The sequence below is a fragment of the Battus philenor genome, unplaced genomic scaffold, assembly GCF_028537555.1.
Source record: "Battus philenor isolate CCGP_79_NKW_IND1 unplaced genomic scaffold, ilBatPhil1.0.hap1 SCAF_28, whole genome shotgun sequence".
NCBI lineage: Eukaryota > Metazoa > Arthropoda > Insecta > Lepidoptera > Papilionidae > Battus > Battus philenor.
Window position 1 is genome coordinate 8,088,773 of NW_027181691.1, and position 16,690 is coordinate 8,105,462.

Here is a 16,690-nt window from a genome sequence, read left to right on the forward strand (position 1 = left end):
TAACTCCCTTGATGTTCTGTGCAATATTGCAATATTTAAAATTATTGAGAGAAAAGAAACAAAAACCTGCTAGTATTTAAGCATCTTTTTTCACGACTTTCGCATCTATAAAACGTATTTCAGAAAATTATTTTTTAATTTACGGAAATAAATGATAATAGCCTGGTAAAAGTCAGAATTTATCAAGTGCTCTGTTCTTCGCTTGGCCGACTTTGCTGACGTGTTATCCTAATGAATAAAGACCTTTCTATGTATACTTTGTTGTAGAACTTTATACTAAAGTAATAAATACTCGTGCATTAATCTACAGTTAATGTTTTATTTCGACAATAATTGTCCTTTAATAGCCTGTCCGATCGAAAAACAAATTGTTATCTTTTCTTTTGCTCTTAATTTTTCTGTTAAAGTATCTTTATTAAGTATTTTGTAAACATACGTGTTTATGTACATTAAAACAATCAAATTCATCTAGCTCAAAATAAACAAATGCTTAATTTAAAAATCTAAAATTATTCATATTTGCTACACGTTTATAATGGTAACCAAAAAGGTTTATCTATATACATTTTGACTTTGGAACATGTTTTAACAGTTTCCTTAAAAAATGCAGGTCACTACATCCTCATTGATTTATCTGGATTTAGTACTTATATGTTTTTTAACGGTGAAAGTAACATATATTAGATATACAACCTTAAAGTATTTTTTAATTAGAAACCAAAAGAACTATATTTTAGCATTCAAAACTTCGTTCAATTGACAGTGATTGATAATAAGTGTAAAAACATTAAACGTTTTTTTTATTTATTCATAGCATATTTGCCTGTAATAACATTTAAAACATGCACGTATTTGCAGTCACTCTTTATAAAGTGATCACTCTGAAATTCTATTGGAATGTGACAAACAAATAATTTCTGACAATACAGTCTGCAGGGAAAAACAAAACAATAATTATTTTTAATATGTAGTAATCACGTCATATCGTGTAGCAATCATCGCCGTTTGTTATTATATAATAACTATGTTGTTTATTATATATTATATTAATTGACAGAAGATAAGCTATACATCTACCCATATAAAGCTCTCACACTTATAAAGAACCATTCTGTTTGAAAAAGTTGGTCTGTTAAATTAAATATATCAATATTGTTCCCGACAGTACTTTTATTTTCAGCTGCTTTCCCAAGTAAGTACGCACTTAAACATTTATTACTCCCCAAACAATTTAATTCGGAGCAGATCGAATGAGCTCAGTTCGTTGGAGGTTTCGACCGTGTGTCTCGCTTAAAACGGAGCAATAAAGCAATTGTGGGGCAGCAGATCGTTACGCAATCCCTCGAGGATGGGTTAATAATAATATGACCATGATTTTTTAAAAAAAATCATGGAATTATAAACCATTACCTCTGCCTCTAGTGACTCTGTGTTTAGCACTAATCGGTGTAACATAACTCCTGAAGATACCCTGTGGAGGGGTGAAACACATGTTGAGTAATTTGGCGGTGGCGGTTGTGTGATTCGCATTGTTTGCCGCATACGCATTTATCAGCGGGCTGGCGGGCGGTGCACTTTGTTGCACTACTACCTCTGCATGTGCGGAAGTGGCTAAATATTGGTCCTTTTCTTACACAGGATGGACTTCCGCAAAGTAACGCCTGGTTCCATTAAATACTTAAAATCCTTCATGTAATTAGTTTTTATAATTAATATTCCTAATCTTTTTTTCACATATTTATCCAGATAAATTATGTGGGAGTGGTATGTTATATCATACAAGTCAAGACAAAGGTATAATAATATACCTTCAGATGTTACAATTTTTTTTTTTTTAAAATAACATTTTATTTTTCTGAATAAACTCAAATCCGACAACACAATACAAATTTGGTTAACCCAGCTAATAGCGAAAGTGAATAACGAACAGTACGGCCTGGCCTCTGTAATTCTCTAAGAGACGCACACTCTTGAATAATAACACAACTCTTTATTTACTCCAATCAGCCGTCCCTTTTCCGATCGCAACTACACGAAGTTTTATGAGTTACGTTATGTGAATACAAAATTTTATTTAATGGCAAATCTATATTTTGTTATTGATACTGCTAGAATAGTGTATTTTAGTTATTCATTGCATTATGTCCTATGAATTGGTGCTCTGGGGTAGAAGTATATATCTTGAGAATATATTGGTTTTGCTAAAGAAAGTTATATCCAGCATATCACGGCTTTGGTCCGCGGATTTCCTTAAAGAAAATCTTAAAGAAATCATCATCTATAATTTATTTGTGAATACATTACAAGTCACTGTGAAAATCTGACAGTGTCAAAAAAACTACTAAAAATCTCAAATTTATTTGTAATAAACGGAGTCAGATTTATAAATTGTAAAAAATTCTGTATAACTTTATTGAAAAGAAACATTCAAAACGCGTATTAAAGTAAATTGACGGAATAGGTATATTATTCAATAAAATGCAATGATGTCGCTTGATTACTGTATTTTCGTTTGGGCTAAATCTGTCAGAAACTGTATGTGCATAAATCTGTATTAATAAACTTTAAAAAAGTTATGAAGTTTCTTCCCGCTTCTTCTAAACAACTATATCTTTTCGAAGCAGAGTAGTGTCAAAAATAAAAGTTGACGATCAACAGTCATATTTAAGGTTTCAATGTTGAATAATTGAATTTTATCTTTACCTTTTACAACGTAATAATTTTATATAGTTCAGAAATTTCTTAAACAATATTTTAGTCTAATACAGAATTTAAAATATTTTTTTCAGGCATTTATAACTTTTTCAAATTTAAATCATTTTAAAAACGATTTAAAATAATTATTGATTTTGTTAGTAAGATATGGTTCCCACGGTTTGAATATATATAAATAAAATTACCATTAATTTTGACTCTTTAAATTACTCGTAATGTTTCTGCAATTTGATCAGTAAGAAGATAGTTGATACACACGACTGATCTTTTTCTATATCTCCTACTAATAATTCTTTTCTTTCAGTATAAATAATATTTTAAATTTAAACTTATATATAACATAAATTTAAAAATACTAGTAGACTAGTATATTCAATTACGGCTAATATGGGAAATAAATTTTACATTTAATTTATTAAAAAACCATCACATTTATAACTGTAGACGATAAATAATTTGTGAATATATTTTTTCAATTTTTTATGTATTCTTAGATAGTCATATTGTTGTTATATAGTATAGCATTTTTTATTAAACTATAAAACGATGTTTTAGCAATCAAAAATTTATTTATTTTTATAAATATTATTAGCTTTGGGATAGTTATATTCTACTATTTTACCAGATTGGAAGATAACAGAGCTCATCTTTTTTGACCGGACTGTCATCGGTGCAAAAATGATATTTGCAGATTCTGCGGACTCGAGATGGCTCGATGCAGAGAGCATCAATTCTAGGACCTCTTTTAATGTAGCAAAGCCTGTGGGCTCTCGAAGAAGCCTCGCTTTGGCCCGCCACATACTACTGCTTTATAGGTTTGGAAGGCAGTCGAGCTATTACAATGTTGCGGTGAACGCTCTTTAAATTGACTTTATTACTCGTCGATTATATCCGCTTAGTATTCCGAAATGAGCGACTTCGAGGTTCGTACCTTGATTTGGTCGATTGCTATGCACTTTAGAGAGCGATAGTGCTGGGCAAAGAAGAGGGACAAGCAACTCCTGCAATGATCCTGTCTATTACGATTGTGGCTTGACCTCCTCCGTGACGTACGATCTGGCCACGTTTCCGATGAAACCGATTAGTTATCGAATGGCATAGGATACTTCTTTAGCATTTCGGCTAAAGGGAGCCCGGCTTGGCTAACATTGTTAACAATTCAGTAAGCGTTAGCTTTGGGCAAAGCAGTGGCGAAACACTCCACTAACGCTGTCTTGTACGACCGGAATTGGTCACCTATGGTTCACGAACCAATTTCGCTTTCAGGCTAGTTGATTTTTGACGCTTTGTGGGTCTTAGTTTTCCTCTAAAATCTTCGTCTAGTAGAGAATCGAGACCTGTTCTTCAACTTTCTTCCTATCATAAATCGAACCATTACACTCTTGGCTATCAATTCGGTGTAGTTAATTGCAGCGTCTACATCAAAATTGTCGTGTTCCCAAATCTCAGTAGAAATTAAAAAAAAAACGAAGTATTATTACTTCGCAGCCGCTAGTGATTACGGTCGCGACTTACCATTTATATTAAAAGCAATAAAACGAAACCCTTTATAATATGAGATTACACGTTGAATAATGATAGCTTATTTGCATAAGCAAATTATGGCGTTCTACTGGAAATGGCTTCAGTCGATCTTTTTTCTAGAGCGCGAAATATATCCGATGTTTATTTATATCGTCCGTGGACATCGGAATAATGTTGAATAGTAATTGGTTGAATAATATCTTTCTTTATTTCCCTAAGATCTTTATTAAATTGAAAATTTTTTTTTTTTTTTTTTTAATTAGATTTGTTATAGTGACATCTCTATTTCATACAGATTTAACGTAACATAGTAGGTAAAAATGTAACTATGGTATTCCTTTAACACTGATATGGTACCAAAATAGCATAAACCAGGTTGATTAATTGTAGATCTATAGCTCATAGGTCAGCAAAAAGCTTTAAAGGTTTTACACCTGTTCGCAATCAACCCGTATGATCACTCTGAAATACGTTAAATTGTTTTTTTTTATTGAAACGCGACAACCTAATAATTTCTAGCGATACAAAGCCTGCATGGACACGTAGTAAACAATAAATATTTTTATTATGTAGTAAATCGAATTTTAAAAAAAGTTCTTGCTATGCTGTAATTATGTTAATCATTTTTTCTGAAAATATTAATTTTTGGATCGGGTATACAAAATTAATTCACAGCAAGTGAGCTATGGGTTTACTGCTTAAAAGTTTTTGCAACTATAACAAGTCAACCTGTATATTGTTGATATTTTACGACAGATAATGCCGAAAGTTTTTAAAATACTAAGAAATAAACAAGTGTTTACTTTTTTTTGGGAAAAATATTGTTTATAGAAATAATCGTCGTGGCAATCTATGCAATGAAGCATTCTGTAAAACTTTATTGAGAAATATTGGACCCACTTATTGTTGGGAGTCGTTTCTGAGGAGTTTCCTAATGCAGCTGCTGATTTTTGACCTAAACCGTATTCCATGCTCTTTCTTGTTTATTTTTAGAAACGAATATAAGTCGCATAATCAAAGTGATGTAAGGATGATAATCCAATAAATTCACACCAGGGGTAGTCCAATACTCGAGACAAATATCATTATTATCGCAGCCGTAGGTCATCCACTGTTGCACATAGGCCTCCCATGTTGATTTACAATAGGACCGGTTTGAAGTGACCTAAATCGAGCGTCTTCTGAATAATCTAAAAAGTTTTTTGTAACCAGAGAAGGCTTTTTTTGTAAATTTTACCTTAATTGCATACAATTTATTTCGTTATCGGACTTTGTAAAACCGTTTTATTTCAAAGGAAAAATTAACGAACCGATACTAAAATTCGAAATGACACCTTTATTATTTCCTTCATGTCAGCCAAAACAAAAGTGACAGGTAAGGCGTCTACCCAAATTGCGTTTACAGGCTTGTGGTTACCAATCGAAAACCTTTCGGCATCAACAGCCGTCAGCTACACGAGCGATGTGTCTCACCCACTTCTATTTCAGACGAGCAATTCTTCGAGTTACGTTGGTAACTTTGATGTTTTTGCTGACCTCATTTCTAATTCGACCTGACAGGGAAACTTCGAGCATAGTCTCCTCCATTGCTCTCTGGGGGATCTTGAGCCACCATAAGCGACCACGTCATGGATCCATTTGTCATCACTGGCAACACACACTAGTCAAAAACTTTCGTCTTCAGACATTGATATATTTTGAACTAAAACATGAAACTCCAGGCATAGCCATCTCCATTGCCTTCTGGGTGATATGTTCAATACAAATGTATTCTTGTTAATTTATTTCGAAAACGAAATGATTTATTATATAACGAATAGCTTTACCAGATCGTTGAAGTGTTGGCATGTAACTTGCCATGCGCGTAATCTCTTTGACGTTCGAATGTTGGCTATAAATCATATCCAAATGCCACTTTGTACACTTACATCGTAGAACTAAGATTAACGATATGAAACTATGTATTCGATCAAATCAAATTGTATTGTAGGTTACGGAATTTAATTAATCTAAATAGACGAGTGTTTTGTTGAACATCGTTGGTGCTTGTAATATTTCTAAATAACTTTAACGACTTAATATTACGAGCTTGTGTCATATGGAAATACAGAATTTATTATAGCTTCGACAACTTTTTATACAATTTTCTTTTATTCGGGCATGCTAATAGCATATTATTTTACAGAAAATTAGATATTCTCCACTTTAAAGCTTTTACCTGTAATCAATCAACTTGTACATGTTAAATATGTAATCTTTTTTAGATGGTTTTATAGTATTGAAAATATATATGGTAATATGTTTTTATTGACCATTGCATAAATTTGATCAGTTGATCAGCGAGTCATTAAGAGGTCTATATTTGGGATTTGTCTACGAGATGAAATTAGGAACGAAGAGATATAAAAACGAAGAAAAATAACAGATATAGCTCTGCCGATTAGAAAACCGACGTGACAGTGGACAGACCACATAGCGCGCAGAACAAATGGCTGCTAGACCTTTAATTTCGACGTATGAAATTCCACGCACAAGGTAGATGATTTTGTTAAGTCCTTCGGAATATGATGGATCCCATAGAAAAACCTATAAATCTATGGGGCAAGCCTATAACTGACATAATGATAATATAATAAAATAATTACACAAACTATATCGATTACGCTTATAAAAGTGTACAAATTGTATGTCATAGACAAGAAATTACCGTGAGTAATATTACCGCTTAATGCACTTTTTCTTAACTACTATACGTTTACGTATATAATAACGTGAACAATAATAATAAAGCCTTTTATTCGGACTTAAAAAGTACAATAATGTTTACTTAATAATCCACTTATATATATTAACTAAGTTTAATTTTTTCCACATATTTAGTGTTTTGTTATTTTTTGTAAGTCCGTTTGCCAGTTGGCAAAAGCCTGCTACAACATACGAGAGATAGAGTAGAATGCTACTCTATCTCTGGCCACTCTGCTCCATGCACCACATTACTCCTGCAAATGTCGTTATGTCATCGTCCCACCTTTTTGTTTGTCTACTTCTTTTCCTTTTTCCTTCCCTCGTACCTACCACTATGTAACTATTTTGCACCACTTGTCCTTTCCTATTATCATATGTCTTGACCACTTTCATTTAAGTCTTTTTATTTTTATGAGTATGTGACCAATTAAGAGTAGTAAATAAATGATAAAATTCAGAAGTGATTGTTAATCTACTAGGCTATGTTAGTTAATTTCGTTACTCCATGGATCTTCATTTATAATTTGATCTCTCGGAGAAATCCCGGGGCCCAATAAGCGTCTCTAATCTTGCAAATGAGGCTCAAAGTGAGAAACCTCATTTTTGTACTATATCTGCTAATGTATATAGTAGTATTACCTTCAAAATGTTTATTTAATAATTAGTTAAATTTATTATTTTATGGCACTGATTTTCTTCACTCTTAATAAAAATAAATGTATTTGTTTATGTATATTCAAAGAAAATACGTTAAGGAAAATAAAAGTAACTACTGGCCATGTTTACTGAAGCCGCAAAAGAATGGCGGCCGATCGTCCCTGTCTAAATAATGTCGTTCGTGGAAATATGTCGGCCATTCAAGGGGCAACGTGAATCAATATAAGTATTTGTATTTCTCCCTGAACGTATTTCTTTTCGTCTTTTTTCATGCGTCAGCCGTTTTAAATCCTAATACTCTCTGTCATGACATTAGGTAAAGAACAATATGTTTAAAGGTTATTTTGTTCACCTTTCTCAATTTTTAGAAGTCTTTCGAATATTCTTGATTGTTATCATTGGCAATTTTTTAATTTATTAGGGGGAACCGGAAATTAATGTCGCTTTCTTAAGTTAAATTCACACGACTACAATTTCAACAAATTAATATTTTTAATCAGCAATATATTTACCTTCGTTATCAACAACCTTTAGCCATCTAGTATACAAATGTTCAATGTGGGAGCGGTAAAAATAAATCGGTTTTTCTGTAAAATATGTCGACAGAAACGACATTACTTTCAGTTCCTCCTAACACATATCGTAGAAATAAGACAGTTTTTCCGAGTTCACTGATATAACTGGTGATCAGAATACGCATCAAATAATATCATAAAAATGTATTTAGATATCTAACTTTACTACTCTTTTCATGCTGTCGGTTCATCATTATTGATATACATCAACAAGCAATTTATATACAGGGTGATTGGTTATACTTATTTTAAACAGATAAATGTATAGTTCATTTGCTGTCAATTAATGTGTGGTACACCCTTTCCAAAAATCAAAAGTTTTAGAAATAATAGATAATATAACGCGAAAAATGGTTTTCTAAATACGGTTTACAACGTATTAAAATTATTTACGGTTCACAATCTGCTCCTGTAGACTTTTTACTGTCAGAAGTTACCTATATTGCATTCTAATAGAAATAAAAATAGTAATACATTTTAGAATGATCAATTTGTAGAGTTGATTGGAAATAGGTGTTAAAGTATTGAAGTCTTTTGTTCACAAATGAACATTCACACCTATAACCAATCACCCTTTATATTGATCCACCTTTATTAATGACTTTGTACAATCAAGTGTTTAACAAACGTGTCTTCCAAACAATAGTTGATTTTTAACAACTACGCGAATTTTCAACGCGATCACACCGACATAGTAATAATTGGAACACTGATGTAAGTGCTAAATAAATATATAAATAGTATATATAAGAAATATATATTATAAACAACTATAAGAAGTTTCTGTGGTTTGTATGAGTTCATTTTACATTTTGTAGACTTTACCCTTGAAATACCTCCAAAAAAAGTCTTTGAGGGTAGGATCCGGTAACCTGGGTGGTGAGAAGATGTCACCAAAACAACATATTAATTTTTTAGGAAAGAAAACTGTCGACGAAAATTATGCAATACCAAATACACTTTGTTTTTTTCGTTTAATGAAATAAAAACCCGCACGAATAATAAAGTAAGTGCTGTTCCTTATTTCCTGTCAAGTAAACGGTTATGGAAAAAATTGACTTTTAAACGCATTTTTTACCACCGGACACTCTGTTACCAATTATATATTACCTAATGCAATGACGTTAAGATAGAACGTGAACGTTATTTGAAGCTTTTCAGTAGCGTTGCTTGTCACATAAAAAGCGGAAGATTCGTACGTGATAGATCTGTGTTCTGATATTGCTTCCATTTCTCTTTCAATCATGTACGATTCGCTAAAAATAATACATATAGAAATATTCTTATTCGCTAAATAGCTTGAAAAAAAGATTGACTTGGGAAAATCATTTCAATCAATGCGAGATGATCCGAGGATGCGCTTCAGAAACATTTAATCGTTGATGGAGTCAAAACTGTCAATCGGTAATAAACTGGTTATACATTAAATAATCCTGAAACCAATATAGATGTACGGTGCGCAATTGTGGGAAAATTCCAAGTACTCCAACCTTAAAATTATTCAAAGGCTGCCAAAAATGGTATTCGAATAATCATTTCAAACGCGCTGTACTTTATTACCAACACAGAGATCCACGAAGCACTAAACATAAGAACTGTTAAGGAGTAAAATATACAGAGCAACTGGAAAATCCCCCGAACGACTTAGCTACCGCATTAGCTTATTCGGCTACACATAATGACTGAAACGAAATGATGTACAAAAACTTGGTAACAGCTGATGAAGGATGAGGTATCTCCTGCAATGTAGAACAAAAAATTAGATAAAGTAAAGATAATATGATAACCAAAAGCTGTGATAGTAAGGAACGAGAGTAAGGAAGTGATGCGATGAATAAACGGTAGAAAATAAATAAAAGGTAGATAGAAATTGTAGAATGTAAATAGAAGAACGATAGATCATGTGAAGTATGACAGAAGAGAATTGAAATAAAAAAGAAAAGAAAGTTAATCATTAAAAGATAAAAACGTCCCCGTCCCATAAATAAGATAGGGGAACGAAAGGCCCCCAATAGCGGGGGGGGGGGCAATAAAAAGAAATAGGTATCTCCAGCTGACGAGCCTTAATCGTTATAAAGGACAAGAAACAAGTGATTGCAGATAAACACGAAGCACGAAAAATAACTTTAATATTATTGATACAGATCCATCAATATTACGAACCTTAAAACATTTATTATTACTAAAATATAACGATATTTCTAAGTAAAATTCAAATTTTAATCTTATAATCCAACATTTAATTCAGCTGTGATTACATGTTGTTTATTGTAAACATCTTTCAATATCTGAAAAATATCGCTAACATTGAAATAGAGGTATATTTATCACTAAGAAGCCGTCTTATACAATATACGTTATCATAGAACGATGTTATCTATATAGTGATCAGTTCATATCATGCTGAGTGATTATTTCGTATTTTCTTACTCTTCTAAACATGTCAAATAATATCTATTACATTCATGCAATACAAAAATTTAAGCAGTGGTAGCCCAACAGCAGAGGACTGAGACGCGATTGAAGGTCACGGCCTCGAATCCCGGGATTCAATGTTATATAATTTACATATTGTGCTTTTAATTATATAGCATTCCTACTAATCACAAATAAGTTTTACAGAGTATGGGCAGTAGCGTACCATATTAAGACATTGTGATCGCCTATCTGTCTACCAAACAGGGTGATTATGGTATATACCCCCATAGATATCTTTAAGGGCCTCCCTTGACGTAAAATACATAAAAAATGAGATTTATCCTATTCAAATGTTAGAAACAAATTAATTACATTTAATAGACCATGGTATATTTTAAAGACCTTAGTCAATTCATTACTCGAGTATTATTCCTAGGGATAGATTTTAAATATATTTTAGAAAGCGTCTAAATTGCAAAGAAATAGTCTTGTACTGCAATGAGAATTTCTTCTCTTCTTTATCCGTGGTGAAATATTTCATAAGTCTTAATGTTGTTGTTAAACAAAAAATAAAAATTTAGTTGTTGTTAAACATCATCTAAGGTATAAGTGTATTATTGGATAAAACGTACTTAATAATTGACGACAATTATTTTACTTACTTGAGCTTTCTTTTGTCTGCAGGTAAAAAAATCATACAACATAGAATAAGAGATGTCGGTCAAAAATCTCGTGGCGGTAAAGACGTACAGGACTCCAGTTACCTTCTAAACTTGCAATGACATCCGAAGAACCCATCGATGTTGTCACCAAGTCCGAAAAAAAGGCCGGAACGAGTTTCCCGGGCGACAGCTCGGGTGACAATAAAGCAGCTAAACTCGCGGACGAACAAAAAAAACGCTCACAAGAGCTCATGCGACTTGTGTACGAACTACCTGAGGAGATAAGGAAACCAGAAATAAGCGTTAACAACATGCTCAAAGAGAACCCACCGATTACAATAGTTGAGATAACCGAACAGAATGGTTGTGAATCAGAAGCGGGAAGTGTGAGGCAATGTGATAGTGATTATTATAAAGGATCTAGTCCAAGTGATTTAGGGACTTACGAGGTAATAGCTTCTAATGAACTGATAATGCAGTGTGGTGAAGAATATAAGGAGGTTATTGACAGGTCCTCGCCGGACGACTGTACAGACGAAGATTTAATTGAATTGAAAAAAATATTAGAGAACAAACCGAAAGTATTAGAGAGATATTTACGCGAGTGTGCGACGTCTGATGAAATAAACCGGATCCATAATATAACGTCAGGCGGTCCACTGTCGCCAAGGCCACACCACGAGGCAAGGAGTACTTCGGTGACGTCAGACCTGTTCCAATTATGGCTGTCGTCATCGCCGGTAAAGGTAAGTGTTAACGATTGTAATTTACAATAATATGAGATAACAATGCGATATAAGTGTATGTAATAGTTAAAACATTTCATAATAAAATCTATATAAGATTTGAAATATAATTTTTTCAAAGTACCGCTTCAATCTATCTTATGGTAGAGTCGCTGAAATATGAATTATTTTATCTCTGTGATTCCTAAGGCGACTTTTATCGACATCAATGACAAGCGGTCAAGGTCTGTATCAGCTAAAAGCCAATTTTTGCGTCCAAATATGAAGTCAACAATAGTTGATCTAATTTAAGGTGGAAAAATTTTTTGATGTTCTATTCATGAAACACAAATCGGTTTAAAGGTGTTAGCTGATCGACAGAAATAAATCGAAAACTACAGTAATTTATATAATGTTTATGAGACATAACTGTAATATAATGTTGTGCTCTGACTACACTAAATCACAGGGTACAAAAATATATACTAGGGTGGTTTTACTAACATAGTGTTTTTCAAAGATTAAGTAATTTTTTTAAATTAACGTACCGTACTGTCAACGACGTTCTATTTATTGATTTATTTACAATGCTTGACAGCAATATAAATACGCCTTGCTTCTATTCTCTTAATAAATATTATTCACTCTATTAACAATTATTATACGTTATTAGTAGCTAGCTAGCTTTTAAATTTATTATAAACATGCACAAAATTCGAGTGTATTCGTTATCATTATCATTGTGTCAGCCCACAGACGTCCAATGTAAGGCTTAGGCCTCCCCCAGCGACCGCTAAGGATCCACCAACGAAACGTCTATCGGCTTGAGGTCGCCATTCCAGAACCTTTCAGCCCCAACGACCGTCGGTTGCACGAGTGATTTAACCATATTGCCTCTTTAAACAAGCAATTCTTCGAGCTACACCTTTTACTTTGGTTCCTCTGGGGATCTTCTCATTTCTGTGTAACTCCAAGTATATTACTCTCCGTTGCTTATTCTATAATGTTTTTTTTTTCTGGAAGGCTTCTCGTACTACCCCTTGTCTTGGGTACACAGGGACTATTTTTTTAAAAAAAATTCATTATATTATTTGCGTTCTCATCTATTTTCCTGGTCGTAGTCATTTATTCATACATACTTTATTCTTTTATTCCATTAATTCTTACCTAATAATTTCATTCACCACATCACTTTCGTCATCTTCCCGTCAGAATACTACAGGCTTATATTCTATTCTGTTTTGCTTTTTTCACCTTTACATTCTTTTATAATTTCATTTTTACTTTCTCATTTTTACACTATATTTATCACAGATTCAATTTTCAATTTTGACTAGTTTTTTGCACTTTTGTTTCTTTCGCCTACTTGTTTCTTTAATGGTTTCTCTTATGACTCTTCTGCAGTAATATGGAAAGGTACCGTGAATCTCCTCGCTATCCATAAGTGATGCGATGTTCCTTTCTTCGATCTCTTGCTGTAACCAAAACTAACAATCCGTTCTTAGCGAGGCAAATACGGAACTATTCTATATTGTTAAACTCTATTTAACTCTTTTATTACATCTATTTTTAGTGTGTAATTAAATAAATACCAATCAAAATCCATAGGAATAAATGCTTATAGCTTAATTGAACTTAGGTAACAGAAATTTGGAAACCAAAATACATACAATTATATTTTAAACAACATCTTAAGTCGCTGGATACGAGTACAGCAAGCCCGATTATTGTCGCGATCTTTGAGCGAGTCCAATGTGTTGCAGTTTGCGTCTGACGCGATGGTGTTGATAATGAAACAATATTTTCTAACGCATATATTAACTATATAACACTTATACTTGCTTTAATCTTAGTTTGACGTATTCTACTTTCACCTTTATTTTATTTTACATTAGTTGTACAATAGTTATTAAGTTTAAAATTTCATATTTCTCCCTCTTTCTCCCTCTAGATATATTAGTTAGATTAGTATACATATGGTATACCTTGGCCACCGAGGTCAGTCGACTTGACTTCAATAAATTTTATTATGATGCTACCACATAGAATTGACAATAACAGTCCTCGATTTTTGTGAATTTTATAAACGATTTGTCGATAAATCAACTAATTTGAATCAAGTTCACTGTGGCGTGCGCCGAAGACAAACCTCCGTTTTGAACAGTGTGTGCAAATCGAAGAAAAATATTTGGATATTGTAATCATTAAAAATAAAGTTTGCATTTCTATTCTATTATTCGATGCTTTTTATTTAAAAGTTATATAAAAATTTATTATTTTAGGATAAAAAAATAAATCTGCTACCGGACAACCTGAATAACTAAAATAATATGAAGGCGGTTCTAATTCATTAATTGAAAAATTACAAAATAATCTCATTGTGTAGTAGGTGTATTTTTTTGTGTTACTCTCACAACGCATACAGAGCTTACCGCAATAAATCAACACTTCAACCTTAAAAATGGATGTACACAAAGTTATCAAACTCTTCCTGAGTGTATGCTTATGTAATAAATCACAAGATATCTTAGACCTACCTTTCTTAGGCTATAATGTAAAATTAAAAGTATATTATCAAAACAAATTATATTATAGAAATTAATAGTGTTTAGTTGATCGAAATTTGTGGAACTTTGATGACTCATTCCCACGAACGATATTATAAATTAGACATGAATAAAATTGTTAAATTTAATTTAAAAATAGCAACTGTTCAATTTCTTGCCGGGTTTTTTAAACAGATCAGAAATCCTAGCCGGCGGTAGCTTATTCTTTATACTTTACTCTGTTTAAATGTCTGATGATTATTTTGTTGAAATCTGGAACTGTACAACCTAAAGTATATATACGTATTGGTGTCAACAGTATTGTGTTATAGTTCTTAATATATACAGGACGATTGGTTTTAGGTGTAAATGCTTTAAAGGAGTAAATGTGAAATACATTTGTCAGTAAAATTCTTTACAACTTTTACTCCTATTTCCAAATATACTGTATAAAATTACTCTGAAATTTTATTGAAATGCAAGAGACCAATACGTTATGGCTAAGTGTGAAACAGGTAGTGAACAATGAGTTATTTTAATATTAATCCGAATATTGAATAGAATAATACGCTTAGTATAAGCAATTTTGTTATTTTTATTTATACTTTTTAAAATTACTGCTTTTTGGATAGAATCAGGTGGATTGACGACTTAGTTAAGGTCAAGGAAAGTTGCTATATGCGAGCAGCGCGAGACCGGTCTTCATGGCGATCTTAAAGAAGAAGATACGATATATTAATGACACCAAACGTGCTATACATTCACCACTTATACGTTTTTACATCTGTTACTGATCACCCTTTATATAATTTGTAGATCTTGACTTACCACCTTATCTTTTGATTACTACAGATTAAGTACTAAAATACAGTAGACCATATTTAGTTTCAATATTTCCTAAACAGCGTTTAAATTATATAAGCAAACATGCATCCGTTCTTCGATTCAATACAGACGCCGCTACCACGTGATAACATATCAACACGACTTTTCACATTTGAGTGTACAATCTGATAATACGTTAAAAGGCACTTGACGATTCTTTCAAGTAGGACTTGCGTCAGTAACACAAAAGTTATGTCATTGTTTGTTCTGATAAATGAATTGCAAAATGATTTTTTATTCCATTTTTTGTGACGTGACGTTTTCATGCATAGGACAACGAAAAAGAAGTTTATTTAATTATTTTTAGAATAAAGTGGGAATGCTAAAAAGATGTTGCAAAATATTTTAAAAGGCAAAATCTTTTGTAACACTACATGTGCTAAGTTCAAATTATTTATTTTAATAACAATAAATATAATTGAAAAAATACGACTTTAATAGCACTCTTTGGTGGCATTAAAATTCATGCATGTATTGAATCAAATAATTAGTGATTTAAAAAAATGTCTGCGTGTACTTACTACGCGCGTGAGAACTTGTACTTATTTTATGACATCAAATAAAATTTTAATTTATATCAATTAATAATATATACGGATAGTTAACCTGAATTCCATCGGAGCACTGGAAAAAGTATTTAAGCGAAATTTTTTTCTCTAATATTTGCTGTTCGTAAAATAACGTAACTGATTAGCATATATATAATTCGTACTTGTATGAAACTAACACGTGACCTGTTACTTTTATGTTGTTTAAATTTTGTAACAGTTTAAGCTAAGGTCTTCTCCCAAAAGCCTTTACGTCACTTTATAGAGCGCACAAACACAGGTACACTCTATATAGCGTCTGTCTGTGCGACCTAAGACGGGTTTGCATGTGATATATTATTACAAGGTGAGGAAGAAATACGCGCGAATTTAAATTTTAGACAACTTTTTCTTTTCATAGCGTAGTCTTTAGCAGTTATATACGAATACGTAGAAAACTAATATCGCGTCAAATGGACCATCCATCATCTTCGCGACGCCTAGTTCCGAAGCTATTGGTTTTTTTTTTCAAGACTACTTCAAGAGCTACATGTACCTCAATAAACTGACGACGATTGCCTTATGCACGGGGGATTCTCAGAGCACCTGTAAAGTTTAAGCTTCAAAAGTACTTTGTACATCTGTAACCCATTGATGAATTAGACCGTAGTGTACGCAATCGCTTGCTGTCCCGCGTACGAAAGGTTGAGA

At 32.5% G+C, this 16,690-nt stretch overlaps 1 protein-coding gene across 2 annotated transcripts in view; it reads left to right on the plus strand.

Annotated features, from left to right (window-relative positions):
- The window catches only part of LOC137925879 (cGMP-specific 3',5'-cyclic phosphodiesterase-like), a 139,904-nt gene that overhangs the window by 48,218 nt on the left and 74,996 nt on the right, over positions 1–16,690 (plus strand). For both annotated transcript variants that reach the window (XM_068769353.1, XM_068769352.1), the window contains exon 2: positions 11,319–12,042. In XM_068769353.1, coding sequence (XP_068625454.1) covers positions 11,413–12,042 — 630 coding nt within the window. In that variant the 5' untranslated portion in view covers positions 11,319–11,412. The remainder of the gene's footprint in view (positions 1–11,318; positions 12,043–16,690) is intronic.